Genomic DNA, 20,849 nt, shown 5'->3' with positions numbered 1-20,849 from the left:
CCAAGCCGGTAAAATAATCCTTGCTTTCCTTCACATCACACTCAACAAACTCAAGCTCCTCTGAAAGATGCAACTTTCTGCTAGTTCATAAGAATTCAGGAAAGAGGCTTACCAGGCCTGAGATCCAAAGCCATACCAGGCTAACTGGAACATCTGGAAACCCAAGCCAAGGAGGACGGTATTCTTATTCCCTAATGATTTCATCAAGATGGTAAGCAAGGCTGTCTGCAAAACAAGGAGATAAGCGAGAAACCATGTGAACAGACTTGGTGCAGGCTTCGGGAGTGAAGCCCAGTAATGATAACCAGGAGCAGCCTGAGTGGACAGCTTGGAGACCACGTGGTACTGACATAACTTAGGGTGGAACTTCAGTGGCTCTCAAACTGGCCGGGAGCTCAGGGCCTTCAGCCTCTACTCGCAAAACCTGTTTATCTGATGCCTTGTTAGCACTTCCCCAAAAATGTTATCACAGCCATTCACCAGTCACCATGACTGAGAGGAACACAGCCTTGGTCCTTTCTGAGAAATGCCAATCACTTAGCCGCCAGTGAACAGCAAACCTGCTGAATATTCACATACGTGGGATTTTGCTGGAGGTTGGCAATTTCACAAAGTTGAACTAATATAAATTTGATTTTAACAAATATATACTCTGTTAAAAAACTAGTTGAAAGAATCTGAAAAGGCACAGGATAAAAGATGAGTCTGGGATAACTGACTAGCGTGAACATAAAAATACCAAACCAGGAGCAACTTGAAAGTTGAACATAATTTACATTGGCTGATACAGCTAAACAAAAATTAAAAGGCCTTTGCCTTGACGCATTCCTATGAGTCTTGTCAATTCTAATATTAAGGCAAAAGAGTCTTGCAGCCTTCTCTGCTCTCCTCGAGATAGTTATCAGAAGAATGCTGTACTTGCCTACCACACTTGACAGCAGTAAGGAGCTGTTTCAGGGAAACGACTTTCAGGAAGTCTCAATGGTGTAGCAAATGCACCCAAGCATGTCAATGAATTAATTCAAAGAACCTTTTGTGGCCCTACATTTATAATAAATAAAGATGTTTTTTGTTTTTGTTTTTTTATATAACTTTTTAAATATTTATTTGTCAGGCATTTTTTTTTTAAATTTATTCATTTTAGAGAGGAGAGAGAGAGAGAGAGAGAGAGAGAGAAGCGGGGGAGGAGCTGGAAGCATCAACTCCCATATGTGCCTTGACCAGGCAAGCCCAGGGTTTCGAACAGGCGACCTCAGCATTTCCAGGTTGATGCTTTATCCACTGCGCCACCACAGGTCAGGCAATAAAGATGTTTTTAATGCTCTTTACTAATTACATATATTCTAATGTACTGCTTTGCCACATTTCTTCAGTCCTGGGGATAGCAGAAATTGGAACAGTTACTGATGTCCATTTCTGCTTTTCACTTCTACTTACTTTTCAACATTAAATATTCTCCTTGTTAAGTAATGTTTTTGATATATGGAGTTAAACTGTAGTTGGTGGTTATGACAACTAATTTTTATTTGCTAAATAGACCCAATAGAGGTAACAAATATTCTAAAAAGCACTGAAAGGCTATATTAAATCCTCTCAAATCCCAATCTCAACATTCTATTTAAATGAAGTAAATGGTCGTGAGGAACACACATGTCAGTTTACAGGGTTTGCGATCGTACCACACACATATAAGATGTTATCACAGCAGGGGAGGAGGGGGGTTGAAGCAAGGTTCAGGGAATGTTTAAGAACATTTCTCTGCAGCTTCCTATGAATCTACAGTGATTTCAGAATACAAATGTTAAAAAAAGACATGAGTAAAATGACACTGACCTGAGCCACAATAGACAGAATTCCAACCATAGCTATGAATGCTGCAATTTTAACAGATCCAAAACCTATAACCTGTGAAAACAGGGGCAGAAAACCACTATCATTACTAGATATTATTTTTTAAAATGTTATGTTCTAGTAAAGCTTAGTAGGGCAAAACAGTTGAAAAAGTTGAGACCTTGACAATGGCAAATTAAGGCAGTGTTGAAAGTTGAACCTATTTAACCAGTAACTGACACCTAAATCTGATTTTTTAAAAATCAATACAAGTAGGCACAACCTAACAAATATTTTGAAGATATTTTCTATTATAGACCTATACATTGTTTCATATTCCTTTCAATCCCCAACTCACTAAAAAACAAATATGTTATCAAGCATTAGAGAAAAATAAAATAATCTGACTTTCAGTACAGAACTTGGAATTTACTCATTAGCAAATTCAGTGGCTCTCAACTCTGGCTGCTTAACATTAAAATCATGTGGAACACAAAGAACGAGGGAGGAGGTGAGACGGGGAGAGAGCAATGAGACTCTACAACCCACGTGAGACTAACTGACTCATATTCTCTATGTCTAAACACAAGCCTGTTTCAAAAAGCTTCCATGGTGACTCCAAGGAACAGTCAAGGTTAGCTGGCAATGACTTCTAAGCCTCTTAACCATAACAGCTCTGAACTGCAAAAACATTTTTTTCTTTTGAAAGAGACAAAGAGAGTGAAAGAGAAAGAGACAAGGGAGAGAGATGAGAAGCATCAATCCAGTTGCATCACTTTAGTTGTTCATTGACTGCATCTCCTACATGCCTTGATCAGGGGGCTCAAGCTGAGCCAGTGACCTCTTGCTCAAGCCAGTGACCATGGGATCATATTTATAATCCCACACTCAAGCTGACGATCCCATAGCTCACGCTGGTGAGCCTGTGCTCAAGCCAGCAACCTTGAGGTTTCAAACTGGGGAACTCAGCATCCCAGCTCGACGCTCTATCTACTGCATCACCACCAGTCAGGCTAGAACTTCTGCTTTAAAATATTAAATTTTTTTTTTTTTAAATGTATTTTATTTTATTTTTTTTATTTATTCATTTTAGAGAGGAGAGGGAGAGACACACACAGAGAGAGAGAGAGAGAGAGAGAGAGGAGAGAGGGAGAGAGAGAAGGAGGGAGGAGCTGGAAGCATCAACTCCCATATGTGCCTTGACCAGGCAAGCCCAGGGTTTCGAACCGGCGACCTCAGCATTTCCAGGTCGATGCTTTATCCACTGCGCCACCACAGGTCAGCTAAAATATTAAATTTTTTAAAAAGTTAAATTCCTTTCCCCTCTGTTAAAATTCTATGAAAGGGTCAAGAGCTAGAATGCTAGAGAGAAAAAATCCTTTCAAAAAATGCAGGTTAGAATGAAGGCATTTTCAGACAAGAGGGTGAGGAAGAGAGAAGAAAGGCTTACGGCAGGAGGCAGGAAGCTGACTGATTTTGTAAATGGCAGCCCTGCACTGAAGAAAAGATGTTCTTCAGATGGAATCAAAGCAGTAATGATTTATGACAATGCAGAAGTATTGAAATAGTAAATGTGTTAATTTTACCTCAATAAAAAAGAAATGGTAAAAATGCAAATACAGTGGTACCTTGAGATACAAGCAGTCCAACATACAAATTTTTTAAAGATACGAGCTGTGACTCGGTCCATAATTTTGTTTGAGATTCGAATGAAATTCCGAGATATGAGTCGTGCATTATTTTAAAATTAAGTTTTTGTGGTTTCATTTTAAGTAAAGAAAGTGCAGTTTTAGTTTTGTTTAAAGAAAATGCAGTTTTAGTTTACATTTAGTGTTAAGAAAGTGCAGTTTTAGTTTACGTGTCTATGGTGCTTGTATCCCTTCCTCCCTCCTTCCCGCCTCCTCCGCCATTCACCTCCGTTAGCCGCACTCTTCTGTCTCCAAGGTAATAATACAGTACTAAATAACACTTTTTTCTTTTATTTCATATATTTTGCTATGCATTGGTAAAGTATACATGTGTGTTTCTTAATTAAAAACATGTCTTTTTTCATAATTTAGGATGGATTGGGGATGTTTCCCAGGGCTGGAACGGATTAAATCTATTTCAGTTATTTTAAATGGGAGAAATTTGTTTGATATACGAGTTGACTGACTTACGAGCTCAGTTACAGAATGAATTAAACTCATATCTCAAAGTACCACTGTAAATAAAAAAAAGAACACTGATTATGTAACACAACTGTAAATTTGTTAAGGCTTAAAATATAATGACACAAATTACTTGATAACAAGCACAAACGTGAGCAAAAGTAGATTTACATTGTGAGTACATGAGCAGGTTATTGTATTATTATTTAATAATTATAACACTATTTAATTGTACAACTGCAAACTTATTTTGCCCACCTCTGTATAACTCAGGACGATTGACAGAGTTAAAGGTTCTTAAATAAAGTAGGGAATGTCAATAATATTATTTCATTAGAGGTTAAGAAATCATAGACACAAGTAGTAATCTCCAGGGTAGGCACTAAATAAAATGTGCAGCTAATGAGCAAAATCAGTTCCTTTATAGTTTAACAAAATTATTTTAAAAAGCAAAGAAGCAAATATAAGCAGACAAAACAGAATGCATGAGAGAAAAAGAAAAAACAATTATACAGTCTTTTTTTCTTCTTCTTCTTTTCCAAGTGAGAGGAGGGGAGATAGATTCCTGCATGCGCCCTCACCAGAACCCACCGAGCAACCCCCATCTGGGGCCATGCTCTGCTCATGTGGGACCACGCTTGCAACTGAGATATTTTTAGCACCTGACGTGGAAGCTCCATGGAGCCATCCTCAGCACCCAGGGCTGATGTGCTCAAACCAATGGGGCCATGGCTGCAGGAGAGGAAGAGAAAGCCAGAGAAAGAGAGAGACAGAAACAGACAGAGTGGGGAGGGGGAGAAGTGGAGAAGCAGATGGTTGCTTCTCCTGTGTGCCCTGACTGGGAATCAAACCCAGGACATCAACATACTGGGCTGATGCTCTACCACTGAGCCAATCAGCCAAGGCCAATTATACATTCTTGTCATTTCACAAATGACTATGTGCTTCATCACACAACTACCTAAAGAACTAGAGCTAGACTCCATTTCCCAAAACAGCATAATACTATTTCATTAGAGGTTAAGAAATCCTAGACACAAGTAGTAATCTCCTGACATTAGCAATATACCATTAGTCACTAATCAAAAATGATTTTTAAAATATTGGAAACCAAAAATGTGGCTTTAAGGATTATTTCTCAGCCTATCTTAGTAAATAAGTATATATTTAAAACAGCTTTATTCAGATGGCATTTAAATGCCACACGATTCACCCATTATGGTTTTATACATTCACAGTTGGACAGCTGTCATACCAATTTTAGAAATTCTCATCATCCTCAAAGAAACATAGTCCCCCATCAGGATTCCCATTCTCCTGGCCTACCCCACCACCCAGCTAGTAATCTGCTTCCTGTCTCTACAGATTTGTTTATTCTTAGCATTTCATATACGTAAATGCTATCACACAATATATGGTCCTGGCTTCTTTCACTTGGCATGTTTTCAAAGTTCACTCACATTGTAGCATGTTATCAGTGCTTCATTGCTTTTTATCACCAAATAATAACATTCCATTGTATAGATATACCACATTTGATAGATTTCATGAGTTGCTAGATATTTGGGTTGTTTCTATTTTTAGGCTGTTGTGAATAATAATTTGCATAGAAGTTTCTGTACAGACATGTTTTTTTTCCCCTACTTCTTTTGGCTATATACTTAAGAATAGATTTGCTAGGAACTTTATGTTGAACACTGTCAGGAAGCCCTGGCCGGTTGGCTCAGCGGTAGAGCGTCGGCCTAGCGTGCGGAGGACCCGGGTTCGATTCCCGGCCAGGGCACACAGGAGAAGCGCCCATTTGCTTCTCCACCCCTCCACCGCGCTTTCCTCTCTGTCTCTCTCTTCCCCTCCCGCAGCCAAGGCTCCATTGGAGCAAAGATGCCCGGGCGCTGGGGATGGCTCTGTGGCCTCTGCCTCAGGCGCTAGAGTGGCTCTGGTCGCAACATGGCGATCCCCAGGATGGGCAGAGCATCGCCCCCTGGTGGGCAGAGCGTCGCCCCCTGGTGGGTGTGCCGGGTGGATCCCGGTTGGGCGCATGCGGGAGTCTGTCTGACTGTCTCTCCCTGTTTCCAGCTTCAGAAAAATGAAAAAATAAAAAATAAAAAAAAAAATAAAGAAAAAAACAACAACAAAAAAACACTGTCAGGAGCTGCTGAACTCTTCCTCACAGTGGCTTCACCAGTTCACATTCTCAATAGCATTATAAAGATTCCCATTTCTCCACATCCTAGTCAGTCTTTTGGTTAAAGCCATCTTAGCAAGAGTAAAGTGGTATCTACTTGTTTTGATTTGCATATCCTTGGGCTAATAACATTAAGCATCTTTTCATGTGCTTATTGGCCACTTGTTTATCTTCCTTAGAAAACTATCTATTTATAAAGTCCTTTGCCTATTTTTTTCTGTTTATTCAGTTGTCTTTTTATTATTGAGTTAAAGTTCTACATATACTGGATGTAAAGTTTCTTATTAGATATACAATTTAAAAATATCAAATGCTATTTTAATTAAACAGTGTGTGTGTGTTAACTTCTTCAAAGCAAGCATAAGTACAAAACAATAGAATGATTCTGATCTGTTGAGATTATTGGTGGTGGTCATGACATAAGCACATGTATATGGAAAAAGGATAGAAAAAATTATTCACAGTTGTCTATTATATGTGTGAAGGGAGCAGATATGATTTTTCATTTTTTTCTTAGGTCTTTCCTATATTAAATGAAAATTTAATTCATAACTTAATTATCACTTTTTCTACTAAATCGCTAGGACTCACCCATCAAAAATGAGCACAACAAAATAAAACTGCTTGAAAAAAGTTGTACTTATATGCCACCATGTAAAATATCAGTGCCATAATCTCAGGAAAATGATGAAAATGGCAAATTTAACAAGTTTCATTTAAAGCTATCTCCAAAATAGAGGAATCTGACTTAGGAGAACTGCTCTGCCAAAGTGGAGTAAACCATTAGGATGTCCAGTGAAATCAGTTAAAGACCAGGGCAGGATTGCAACGGAAGGCAACTCATGTCTCAGCAAACACAGACATCTGGAACAACAGCTGGAAAAATAAACTACTGCATTAAAAAAACTGTCTTGGCCCTGGCCCAGTGGGTCAGCAGGTAGTGTTGTCCAGGTGCACCAAGGTTGTGGGTTTGATCCCGTCAGGACAGGTTAAGAGAAGAAAACAAGGAGTGCCCAACTCAATGGAACAACTAAGTGGAACAGCAAGTTGATACTTCTCTCTCTCTCTCCCTCCCTCCCTTCTTCTCTCTCTCAAATCAAAGAAAAGGAACATGTCTTAAGTCAATTGACTTTTAGACAAAGTAAAGTAATTTTTAGAGGAAGAAAATTAGAAGAGAGAAGATTCTCTTTTGGAGGGGGAACTCCTGTACTTCCTGTACCTGGATATGTGTTCCATCCCGGGTTGGGAAAGTTTTCAGCCATTATTATTATTTTTTTTTAAGAATTTATTTATTCATTATAGAGAGGAGAGAGAGAGAGAGAGAGAGAGAGAGAGAGAAGGGGGGAGGAGCAGGAAGCATCAACTCCCATATGTGCCTTGACCAGGCAAGCCCAGGGTTTCGAACCGGCAACCTCAGCGTTTCCAGGTTGACGCTTTATCCACTGCGCCACCACAGGCCAGGCCAGCCATTATTTATTCAAATAAGTTTCCTACTCCTTTCTTTTCCTCCTTCTTTGATCCCTACAATGCTCGTATGCTCGCTGTTGAACCACAAGTTGTCCAAAGCTATTTTCATTTAAAAAAAATTATTTTTGTTCTTTATGCTGTTTATTTCTTAAATTTTTATTTAATTCATTGTGTTGACATGGTTTCAAGTGTCCTACTCAATATAATACCCTCTCCCCACGGCACTGTACCCCCACATCCCATGCAGTCTCTTTCCACCACTATTTCCTCTCCTTTGCCCTCCCTCCCTCTCCCCCCTCTGACTATTGCTACCCTATTGTCTGTATATATGTGTCATATAGATGTTTTTAGCCAATCCCTTCACCTTCTTTGATCCATTTCTCCCTTCCCTCTGACAGCTGTCCACTTGTTCCCTGTGACCTGTCTCTGTTTCTATTGTGTGGAGAAGGCTATTTTGATTACTGCTTGTGAGCCACAGTGGAGCCCGCAGCAATGCTGAGCCTACTGAAGGTGATTCGGCAGGCTGGCAGGGTATCTCTCTGTAAGATTTAACAGATATTATAAAAGATTTAAAACATTATGATAAATTCTGTTTCTGCTAATTCTCAAGGAAATTTTTGTCTACAGTAAACATTATTTTAAAATATCACTGCATTAAAGGTTCCCGGCCTATTAACTGTATCAGCATCTACATTTGTAACTGGAAGCAAGTTCACATATTTTTTTCTCTACACCATTTTCCTTAAAATTCCTTAGACAGATGTCAATCTTTGATTTTGCTTATGTTCAAAAGCTACTAGGCACTCATGACCCACCTGCCTGAGATAGAGAAAAAAACTCGAATATTGTCCAGCTTCAGGGAGGTAGGAAAGAAACACGGTGATGCATATTAGTAAGACAGCAGAATCTTTTCCAATTTTCTTCAGTGACTAGGGAAAAGCAGAAAGAGACATAAAAAACAAACAGCATATAGTCAATTAATATAACAATGTATGGTGTCAGATAGGTATAAGATTTATTGGGATGATCACTTAGTAAGTTATAATTCAGTGGCTTTCAACACTGAATTATAACTTACATGCAACATCAGGGTGGTTAACTCTCTTGCGGATCAGCACTGATCCACGGACTGGTAGCTGAAAACCACTGACTATAACATAACATCTAATCACTGGGGTGTATATATCTGAAACTATTATAATATTGTATGACAACCGTAATTGAAAAATTTTAAAAAGCAAACTAATATTCTATGATACTGACTTTACTGTTTTCATTTATTAAGGTGGATAACAAAAGTTGAATGGATTTATAAAAGGAAGTGAACCTGAACATTAAATCTATCACCATCTCTTTATGGAGGTTACAAGTCCTAATATCTGAGGTATGTTTTTCAAATATATATTATACCTAACACACACACACACTCTCTCTCTCTCTCCCATCTTTATTTAACAATACTGGTTCACATCCTGAAGTAGACCGTGAACAACCTGCAAATATGTTGTTCAAGAACCTTTTACGGAAATCTCATCTCCCTTTTTCATTCATAATATAACTTCTTTAAAGCCACGAACAGTACACGGATTTCATTACACATAAATTCACTGTATTCTTTAAAATATTAGTATTCAATCTGCCTATAAACTAATCGATAACTGGATGAAAGGCCCAGTCGGCTTCTGGGTGTAAGCCTGACTTCCTTCTTTCTCCACGTGGCACAAATAGATAGGGCACAAACAGAACAAGCAGGTCCCCAAGTCACACTCCAAGGGGCTTTTCTGAAAATCATTTCTGATGAGCTAGTTTTCTTATTACATGTATTTTCTCTAAAGGGTAAAGAGCAAAAATCAAATCTCTGGTTAACTTTTCCTGCATATATTCTCTCCAAGGACAATTTCAAACCAAGAGGGGAAGGATGAAAAAGACATCCTCACCCAGGGTCCCACTTGAGTAGGTACGCACCTACATTCATTCCCGTCTCACCCAGGGTCCCACTTGAGTAGGTACGCACCTACATTCATTCCCGTCTCACCCGGGGTCCTAGAGCTGCATACCGACAGCCACCCTTCACTTAGTTTTAAACAAGACAAAGGAATGTGCTGCACACCAATTTTAAGAAAGAAACCAAGAGGGGAAGGATGAGATTCTATTTCTAAGGACCTTTTAAGGAGTTGTTAATGGGATTCCCCCATCGTAAAACTTTAAAAATATAGAAAACAAAGAATCAATTCAACCTGTAAAATTGCAAGTTCAAAACTTCTGGTCTAAGTGGATGTATTTCAATAATTTAGAAAATAATTACTTTAGTCAGACCAAGTACTTTTATCCTTTTTCAATTTCAGTGACTGAAAACAACCACTTCAAATAGCCATCTTCATTTATTTTGTTAAGAAATGAAAACCACTCTGCAAAATGAAAACACACACACACACACACACACACACACACAGTCATCAGGTATTAACTAGACATCTTTTCTCTCTTCCGTTGTGATAACCCCATGCCTGACTTAAATATCAATTCTATATATGGTATTTCTTGGTGTAGTTTTCCTCAATCTCCTCTTTGCAATTTTTTTCTATTTTTACTGGAGACAGAAATGGATTAATAGCTGCTGGGATGCTTAAGTTTACAGAAATGTTCTTTTATCTGTATGGCTTAGAAAGATTTCTTAGAAAAGTAAATGTCTCTATATTTGTATTTACCGCAAAAGGGTCTGCTTGTTTCCAAGAAATATGAACTCCCCAGGACAGTGGTCTCATTTTCTCTGGGAAAGACTCTGGAACAGCCAATAAGATGAAGCAGATGTCCAGAAGGGCCACCACTGTGGCCACCAGAACAACGAGGCTGTCTCCATAGCTGGCGGAGAGGTATGCTCCAATGGCTGGGCTGCTAACCAGACTGGCTGCAAAGGTGGCTGAGACCTGTGAGAAAAAGACATCCTCACCCAGGGTCCCACTTGCAGTAGGTACGCACCTCCATTCCCATCTCACCCAGGGTCCTGGAGCTGCGTACCTACAGCCATCCTTCACTTAGTTTTAAACAAGACAAAGGAATGTGCTGCACACCAATTTTAAGAAAGAAACAAAGTCATTTTAAGAACTTTTTCACCCATTATTAACTAATTGGAGATACCCTAGAAAGTTATAAGAGTAAAAAATAATGCTATTAAAAATAAAAATTGTGAAACTCTTCCCCTAAAACAAAACACACATGCTTTAATTTTCTTTAATAGAGAAATGGGAGTGTGGGGAGAAGGTATAAAAAACTGCCTGCAGGACTTAAGATAAAAATCTACAAATTAGGGACTGTGCTTGATTTCATCTCTCAAAAAAACCCTTCCCCCCTTTTTTTCCAAGTGAGAGGAGGGGAGCTAGAGAGACAGACTACCGCATGTGCCCTGACAGATCCACCCAGCAACCCCTGTCTGGGGCTGATGCTCTGCCCATCTAGAGCCATGCTTGCAACTGAGGTATTTTTAGTGCCTGAGGCGGAAGCTCCTTGTAGCCATCCTCAGTGCCTGGGCTGCTCGATGTGCTGGAACCAATTGAGCCATGGCTGCAGGAGGAGGGAGAGGAAAAGAGAGGGGGGGGGGAGGGAGGAAGGGAGAAGGAGAAGAGGAAGAGGAAGAGGAAGGGAAAAGGGGAAGGGTGAAGAAGCAGAGAGTTGCTTCTCCTGTGTGCCCTGACCTGGAACTGAACCCGGGACATCTACATGCCAGGCTTAGGCTCTACCACTGAGCCAACTGGCCAGGGTCAAGGGATATATTAGATAATATAAGTAAAACACTCAGCAAAGTTCATGGAATATAGTAGTGCTTAACAAATATCAGCCTTCTTTGTGCTTTCTGTTGTATTCAGACTTCAACTGATTGGATGAAGAACATCCCAAGTCCCATGAGTAAGTCCAGGCAGCCTTATATTTCTGCCAGGCGCTTTTCTCACCAGGTTTCCTCAGCACCTCTCTGAGCAGTCATTATTTCACAGGAGAAGAACTGCACTAGAGAGGGAATCTAAATCACTGGTTCCTAACCTCCCTCCCTGAAATCTTTTTCTTAAAGCCCTAATACTCAGCATAACAGCTTTGTGAATAGTTCTTCTGCTGAAAGCAAGGACCAAAATTCTAGTAAAATTGGAAAGAAATGAGTATAACAGGTATGAAAAAGAGGCTTCTGGCACCTCTAAATTCTCTAGTGACCAACCTTAAGAGCCATTCTTTTTATCAGCTCCCTCCATCCTCCTCTGCAGATACTCTGGAGATATCCCGGTTTTAGGACATGAAATGAAACATTCAGGGTAGAGAGGAGAAGGGAAGAAGGAAGGGAAGAGAGCACAGGTAATAACAAGAGGGGAAGAGGGATCGAAAGGGAAATTTTTAAATGACTGAGGTCTAAAGCCAACAAAGTAAAAACTGCTATTATATTTTATGAGACATCAGTAATTGACTCCTGTGTCCATCACTGCTTTGTACAATTGTTCCTTCAGTCTGTTTCCCAGGAAATGAGACTCAAAATAAAAATTGAGACTTAGGAAAAGAGAGAAGTAACTTGGGGTTTTGGCATTCAGTGCTCCTCCAATCTATTCAACAATCTAGCCAGACTATTGTTCTTCTTCTGCAATCTTACCATAAATATTTTGAAACACAGGAAAGTGGAGAGAAGAGCACAATGTACGTTGGGGGGGGGGGGGGAGAGTAGAATATAGCACCGAAAATGTGCCACTTTGGCAAGTGGATTGTTTTAAGTTGAAGGCAATTAAGACCTGGAAGACTTGGGAAAAGCTTTATACTTCTCCCTTAACAGCCTAAAAAGTTTAGATAGGGAGGGAGCCCTGACCAGACAGCTCAATTGGTTAGAGCGTCACCCGGAAGTGCAAAGGTTGCTAGTTCGATCCCTAGTCAGGGCACATACAGGAGCAGATCTGGTTCCTGTTTCTCTCTCACTATCTCTCTTCCTCTCTCTAAAATCAATAAAATAAACATTAAAAAAATTAGATAAGGAAGCTGTATCTTAGAAAGAGAGCTATTACCAAAGACAACTTTTTATATAAGAAAAATTTATCTGCATGGCAGGGTAAATATTTGCTCTTTACATCTTTCTGAGAATTGTCTTCCTTCCCCTTTGAAGTCCCAGAACCCGATGCCCTTGCTCCTTATCTCAAGAAGGCATATAAGCCTCACTGGCCTGATTGCCTTTGAGTGTCTCTTGTCTTTGTGGGGCTCTTGTATGTATGAACATAAATTTATTTTTTCTTCTATTAATCTGCCGTATATCAATTTAATTAATAGGCCAGCCATACAACCCAGAAGGTAAGAAGGGACAATTTTTACTCCCCAACAACACTGACATGTCTCAACAGGTTCATGCACTGAACACATGCCCACACGCCTTCGATTCCTCCTGAACCAGTAGAGTAGCTCTCAGAGACATGACACTCTGACATAAAGGGTTTTAGCCTGTCATGTTCTACATAACCACACTGCCATTTATCATGTCTAGGTAAATCAGAAATGATGGTTTAACACTCAATTATTCATAAAAAAGGTATCCTATAACTTTTGCAATGCATTCAACAGTTATTGGCTGGATGAATGAGTCAAGTCCATTTTCTGCAGTACTCTGTCCCCAAAAGGCGACTCAGCCACACAACCAGTAATATAATAATGGGTTAACATAGCTGAGGGTTTTAACCTCTCCAATTCGGATTAGGTGCACAGAGACATCAGGTTTGTTTATGATTTGTCAAGAGATCAGCTAACAAGAAACAAATCAAGTCAACTTTTAAATATCTTTATAACTGACAACTCAGATATTCCCGATAATGTTCCAACCCTATAAAACCAGAGATAAATTAATAGCAATTTCTATCTTGCTTTTTTTAACTTTTGGTAAGTCTCCTTTTTTATTTTGATGGCTTTAGATTTTCTTTTTATATAAATCAATGTTTACAACTGATAGAATGTTATTTCTCTGGTTAAAAAATGAAATCTATTATCTTACCCATCCATAAGCAGTACTTCGCTCGTGTTCCTGAGTGACATCAGCTACATATGCAAATATCACAGAAAACGTGACCGAGAAGACTCCAGACACAGAAATCATTGCAAAATACCACCTATAAAAAGATCATTTCAATTACCCAGGAGAGAGGTAGTGCATGTACATTTTTGTAACTCGAGTGAGAGATATGTATATTATAAACCAAAAAATAAATCTTAAAAATATGCATATATAAGATATAAAGGACAACTAATAAAATTAAAATGAAGGTGAAGAGAAAGAAGTAGAAGCATACTAATTTTGGAACTGCTCAAAGTGGGTCAGTACATGCAGTTTAAATAAGTTAGTTTTAAAGGAAGCCAAAACAAAGGAAATGAAAACTTTCAAAATTTCCTAGCTTTAGTTAAGAAAAAACAAATATAGCAAAAAGACTTTACAAGAGCTACACAAAAGCAGAAAGGGTAACAAAAAGTATTAATATAATTAAGACCAAAAAATTTTATTATATGCATAGATGCTTTAAAAAAATCTATTAAAATGCTAGCAAACAGAACTTTATAGAACAAAAAGTAGGGTTTACCTCAGATATAATGGTTTAATATTAGAAAATATGTTAATATAATTCATTATAGTATGATCACTGATGCAAAAAGGCATCTAATAAAATTTGACACTTGATCTTGATTTTAAAAAAGAAAATCTCTGGAAAAAACAGGAATGAGTATTTTTCAATCTAAAAGCTAGCTTAACACTTGATAAAATATCACGACATGTTCTTTATGAGGAAGGTAAGTCCTCAGTCATCACTTTTACTTAACATTATTCATGCAGCATCATGAAAATTGGAAGGAAAGAGGTAAAATCATGTGAAGAGCTAAAAAATCATTTTAAAGATATTCAGAAGCCCTGGCCCATTGGCTCAGTGATAGAGCCCGGAGTGTGGATGCCCCAGGTTCGATTCCTGGTCAGGGTACACAGGAGAATCACCCACCTGCTTCTCCACCCCTCCACTTTTCACTTCTTTTTTCTCCTCCCCTCCTGCAGCTATGGCTTGATTGGAGCAAGTAGGCCCCAGGCCCTGAAGATGACTCCAAGGCCTCCGCCTCAGATGCTAAAAAAAAAGGCTCCGGCTGCAACCAAGCAAGGCCCCAGATGGGCAGAGCATCGCCTCCAAGTGGGCTTGCCAGGTGGATCCCGGCCGGAGTGCATGCGATGTAGAAGTCTGTCTGCCTCCCTTCCTCTCACTAAAACAATCCCCAAACCCAAAAACTTCCATTCTAAGACGTGTCCTTCACATTGCTGAGATTAGCAACAGGAATTTTGGCCAAAATACTATCCTCTAGATTCCAGAAAAACAAACTAAGTTACGACTCAGATGCAAATTCCAACCCATCTTTGGTAACTGCTATAAATAGACTTGTTTACATGCTAAATATTTTCTTCATAGTTATCACAAAAATATTTGATCAAATTAAAATTCATATTATGATTTAGAATAGGCTATTGGTCTTACTACAGTATAAACAAAAGTGACCTCTGCCTATTGATGTAAATTATGTTCAAATCAGTGCCCAGACCATGTTCATAGTGCTTAGGCCAATCAGCTGACAAAAACAATACATCTGCAAAGTCGACTGACCCAGAGCAGTGAGTACTGGGATCCTGTGGCCCCTCCCAAGACCCAATCCTGTAACTGACCTCATGAAAAAGCTATAGCTTTTATTTTCGTTTATTCACCTCAGACTTAATTCTGTACTCTTCATTCCCCCATTTATACAACGGGCAAAATGGCAACCGCTGAAACTGGCTTTCAATATTACCAAAGAGATCAATTGAAAACACAGATACAACTGCTTTGAAATGGTTAAGAAGTGCTCTACAGATGTGCTATTTGTACGTGACCGATACAGCCATGGCGACGAAAGGCTGAGCCACTCACCATGGGTTGATCTTCATCAGCGGGATCGGGAAGCAGGTGAAGAAGACGGTGACAAGGAGGAAAGGCTTCCTCCCCCACACGTCAGATAGCCCGCCTATGAGCGGGGCGCTCAGAAAAGAGAGCAGGCCCTGGAGAAGAAAACAGAGGTACACGTCAGATTTGTGATGTAATCCCCCAATTACCTGTCATTCTTATTTTCTAAATAAATTTCTAAATGTTCCAGTTCATTTTGCTGGCCCCCAAAGAGAATAATTTGAAACATTAAATACAAACTGTCATTTAAAAGAATTCTAACAGCCTGACCTGTGGTGGCGCAGTGGATAAAGCGTCGACCTGGAAATGCTGAGGTCGCTGGTTCGAAACCCTGGGCTTGCCTGGTCAAGGCACATATGGGAGTTCATGCTTCTAGCTCCTCCCCCTGTCTCTCTCTCCTCTCTCTCTCCCTCCCGCCCTCCCTCTCTCTTCTCTAAAATGAATTAAAAAAAAAAAAAAGAGTACCTTCCCCACTTCTACCCCCTTCCTGTCTGAAGGCACTTAAAAAAAAAAAAAGTAAAAAAAAAAAATAAAAGCAATGTTTAAAAAAAAATAATTCTAACAAAATCTCTAAACATGCTGTTAGAAAGGAAAGACAGGAGTAAGAGCTTGTTTTCTGGGAGAAACTGGAAAAGGTGACATGAAATATGTATGTACCCACAGATGGCCCTTAAGATGTACATACACCACGCATATGGGAGAACCCAGAAACTTAACTCACTCTAATAAATATGTACAGTATATCTACTATGTATAAAGCTGTGAATTAACTGGTGTAGTAAAGACATCCAAATGAATACATATCTTCTACTGTCAAACCACCTGTGAGCTAATAAGGACAAACAGAACAAGCATGCATAAACCAAATATCCCTAAGAAAAGTCAAGCTTTTAAAGCCGGATTTTTTATTTTATTTTATTTATTCATTTTAGAGAGGAGAGAGAGAGGGAGAGAGAGAGACAGAGAGAGAGAGAGAGAGAGAGAGAGAGAGAAGGAGGGAGGAGCTGGAAGCATCAACTCCCATATGTGCCTTGACCAGGCAAGCCCAGAGTTTCGAACCGGCGACCTCAGCATTTCCAGGTCGATGCTTTATCCACTGCGCCACCACAGGTCAGGCAAGAAAAGTCAAGCTTTATATCCACAACAAATTTGCTTCCAGAACGCAGGTGTCATAAAAACCACCACTAAATCAAAGCCAAAATGGGAAAGGAAAGACACACATATCAGCATCATCATCATTGGACATGTAGATTCCAACAAGTCTATCACTATTGGCCGTCTGATCCACCGACATGGTAGGACTGATAAAAGAACCATAGGAAAATCTGAGAAGCAAGCTGCTGAGATGGAGAAGGGCTCCTTCAAGCACACCTGGGCCTTGGATAAACTGAAAGCTAAACCTGACTGTGGTACCACCACGGATAGCTCCCTGTGGAAATCCAGGCCCAGCAATGCTGTGACCATCAATGATGCCCCAGGACCCAGGGACTTTATCAAAAACATGATTACACACATCACAGGCTGACTGTGCTGTCCTGATTGTTATTGCTGGTGTTGGTGAATTCGAAGCTGGTATCTCAAAGAATGGGCAGACCTGTGAGCATGCCCTTCTGGCTTACACACTGCGTGTGAAACAACTGATTGCTGGTGTTAAAACATATTCCACTGAGCCACCCTACAGCCAGAGAGATATGAGGAAATTGTTAAAGAAGTCAACACCTACATTAAGAAAATTGACTACAACTCTGACACAGTACCATTTGTGCCAATTTCTGGTTGGAATGGTGACAACATGCTGGAGCCAAGTGCTAACACGCCTTGGTTCAAGAAATGCAGTCACCCGTAAAGATGGCAATATCAATAGAACCATGCTACTGGAAGCTCTAAGTCATAGCCTGCTACCAACTCATAGCACTGACAAGCCCCTGTACCTGCCCCTCCAGGATGTCTACAAAATTAGTGGTTTTGGTACTATCCCTATGGGCTGAGTAGTGGAGACTCATGCTGTCAAACCCAGAATGGTGGTCACCTTTGCTCCAGTCAATGTTACAACTGAAGTAAAGTCTGTTGAAATGCAACATGAAGCTTTGAGAGAAGCTCTTCTGGACCTGGCTAGTTGGCTTAGTGGTAGCGTGGGCCCAGTTATGGATGTCCCAGGTTCAGTTTCCAGTCAGGGCACACAGGAGAAGCGACCATCTGCTTCTCCACCCCTTCCCCTCCTCTTCTCTCTCTATCTCGCTCTCTCTCTTTCTCTCTCTCTCTTTACCCCTTCCACAGCCATGGCTCGATTTTTTTTGAGTGAGTTGGTGCAGGGTGCTGAGGATGGTTCCATAGCCTCTGCCTCAGGTGCTAAAAATAACTTGGTTGCTGAGCAATGGAGCAATAGTCCCAGATGGGCAGAACATTGCCCTGTAGGTGTCTTGTCAGGTATATCCCAGTCGGGGTGCATGCGAGAGTCTGTCTCTCTGTCTCTACTCCTCTCACTAAATGAAAAAGGAAGGGAGAGAGGAAGGGAGGGGGAGAAACGAGGGGTGTGGAAGGGGGGAGGGAGGAAGAAAGGGAAGAGAGGGGAGGAGGGAAGGAGGAAGGGAAGGGAAGGGAAGGGAAGGGAAGGGAAGAGGGCTGCAGAAGTTTCAAAGTAGACCTTGGGCAATCAGATAAGCTGGTCTTAATGAAGAAAATAATTATAATCACTATGCATGCTCCTGTTAACCAATGGTTAGTCAAACCAGAGCATCTCAACTTGGTGTTATAGTTCTGACGAAGTGTAGCCAAACTTCTGTGATGGTTAGTTTTACATGCCAGCTTGGCTAAGCTGCAGTACCCAGTTATTTAATCAAACACTAGTGTGGGTATTGCTGTGAAATTTTTGGTAGATGTGGTCAACATCTGCAACAGTTAGCTTTAAAGGCTATCAGACTCAGTAATATGGGGAGCCTCACCCAACCAGTCAATGGTCTTACAAGAAAAAACTGAGGTTTCCAGGAGAGGAAAGAATCCTGCTTCAGGACTGTACCAGTTTCCAGCCAGCCCATAGGCCTGACCTAGTATTTCAGACTTGCCAGCCCGACAATCATGTGGGCCAATTAATTCCTTAAAATAAATCTATGTATACACATACTGTATTTTTCACACTGTAAGACACACTTTTCCCCCGCAAAAGTGGAGAGGGAAATGCCCGTGCATCTTATAGAGCAAAAATACAGTATTTTATTAAATATTTTAACACATCATTTGGTTTAGAATATTTTTTCCTATTTTCCTCCTTAAAACTCTAGGTGTGTCTTATGGTCAGGTGCAAAAAATGGAGTGAAAAATACAGTATTTATTCTATTGGTTTTGTTTCTCTGGAGAACCCTGACTGATACAACTTCTTATTGCTATTCATATACCAATGTCTGCCACATATTTCAATTCCATAAATATAAGAACTGCTCTAGAGGAGTGGTTGAAAGACTGAGAATCTGAGAAGTGGAGTCATCTCTCTTCATTCCCCCATTTATATAACAGGCAAGATATTAACCACGAAACTGGCCAGCAAAATAATGTAAAAAATACCCAAACTTACATATACTCAAAGAAATACTAATAAAATGAACAGGGAGATATCATTTTCAAGCAACCAGACTGGTGAGGATTTGAAAAGTAACCCTTTTGTGAGAGCACCCTGAGACAGGCACACACAAAGCTGGTGGGAGTGTGAGGCAGCACAACTGCTTTAGAAGATAATGTGATCCTATACACATAAGACCTTTAAAATGCCCAAACCTTCTTACTCACTAGTTATACCTTTACAACTCCCATTTTTAGAAAACAATAAAAAATATAAAGACTTAATTTTTTAAATTACATACTTATTTTCAATAGTTTGAAATTAGAAACAATTTATATAGGAAAATGGGTAAATAAATTATGGCACGTTCATACAATGGAATAATATATAAGCACTCAAAAAAATACAGGCAATTCTTGTTTTGTATGGTAGTGCAGGACTGTAAAAATAACCATACAAGCTGAAATCGTGTAAAGTGATTTTAACCAACGAGAAAAACTAATATGTTCTATGACCTTTAGAAATTTTTGTCAGAATACTGAAGACTCTTTTACTGTCACTTATAAACTAATATTTATTTAGTATGCTATAATTTAAAACAATAATATGTGCTGGCCCTGGCAGGGTGGCTCAGTGGATAGAGTGCCGTCCTGGTGTGCAGAGGTCACAGGTTTGATCCCTGGTCAGGGCACATGTGAGAAGTAACCAATGAATAAACAACTAAAAGGAACTAAGTGAACAAGTTGATGCTTCTCTCTCTCTTTCTTTCCCACTCTCAAATCAATGGGATTTTTAAAAAAAATTTAAGTGTTTTATTTCTTGGTAAAAAACTTATCAAGAGTAATCTGAACAGTGCTAGCTTCTTCATAAGTCATACATATGAGGTGCAGTACCTTCTATGCCCTGGCAAACTGCCATACCTTTGGATCAGCTTTCAACATTTTATCCTTTGCGCTTTCAATATCATGAAGTATCATCTCTCAGAGTTCCTGTAACGTTAAGCTTTTTGCTGCCATCCCTTCCTCGGGGACATCTTTATTCTTTTCATCACAATCATTTTCCTCAGTTATGCTGATAAATTTAACGTCACTCAGTTCCTCTGGCACCACATCTAGAGTCTCTCCAACATATCCTAATCAGCTGTTTCTTCTGTAATTCCTAGAATTCTGGGGTTCTATGTGAATCTCACCCTGACATTATCACTATTTCTTACTGCACTTGCATCCTTGTTGGCCAATTCCCTCTTTTAATGATCCATTTTTGTAAACTGTCATGTAGATTTATCACTGGAGACAAGGAGGCAACCCAACTACATGCTTTGTTGTATGTATGTGAACTAAGATGTCCAGTGATCAATCAGCAACACTTTAAAATGGTATGACTGGCCTGGCCTGTGGTGGTGCAGTAGATAAAGTGTTGACCTGGAATGTTGAGGTCCCTGGTTTGGAACCCTGGGCTTGCCTGGTCAAGGCACATAGGGGAGTTGATGTTTCCTGCTCCTCCCTTCTCTCTCTCTCTCTTTCTCTCTCCCATCTCTAAAAAAAAAAAAAAAAAAAAAAAAATCTAAAAAAAAAAGCTGTAACTGGTCACTAATCATAATGTCATCTGTTACTTATATAGTGTTTTGTGAACTGAGGAGCTAGCAGCAGTTTGTACTTTATGAAGTTTTGCACTGTTGATATACCATGATA

The 20,849-nt window shown here is 39.7% G+C and overlaps 1 protein-coding gene across 1 annotated transcript in view; it reads right to left on the bottom strand.

Moving 5' to 3' along the window:
• Positions 1-20,849, bottom strand: part of MFSD14B (major facilitator superfamily domain containing 14B) — a 78,207-nt gene that overhangs the window by 6,673 nt on the left and 50,685 nt on the right. Inside the window, exons 4-9 of the mRNA XM_066368361.1 lie at positions 15,573-15,700; positions 13,634-13,748; positions 10,341-10,559; positions 8,448-8,561; positions 1,834-1,905; positions 113-225 (exon numbers count right to left, since the gene is read on the bottom strand). Coding sequence (XP_066224458.1) covers positions 113-225; positions 1,834-1,905; positions 8,448-8,561; positions 10,341-10,559; positions 13,634-13,748; positions 15,573-15,700 — 761 coding nt within the window. The remainder of the gene's footprint in view (positions 1-112; positions 226-1,833; positions 1,906-8,447; positions 8,562-10,340; positions 10,560-13,633; positions 13,749-15,572; positions 15,701-20,849) is intronic.

This window comes from Saccopteryx leptura, chromosome 2 (genome assembly GCF_036850995.1).
Source record: "Saccopteryx leptura isolate mSacLep1 chromosome 2, mSacLep1_pri_phased_curated, whole genome shotgun sequence".
NCBI lineage: Eukaryota > Metazoa > Chordata > Mammalia > Chiroptera > Emballonuridae > Saccopteryx > Saccopteryx leptura.
This window is presented reverse-complemented; position numbering and strand designations above follow the sequence as displayed.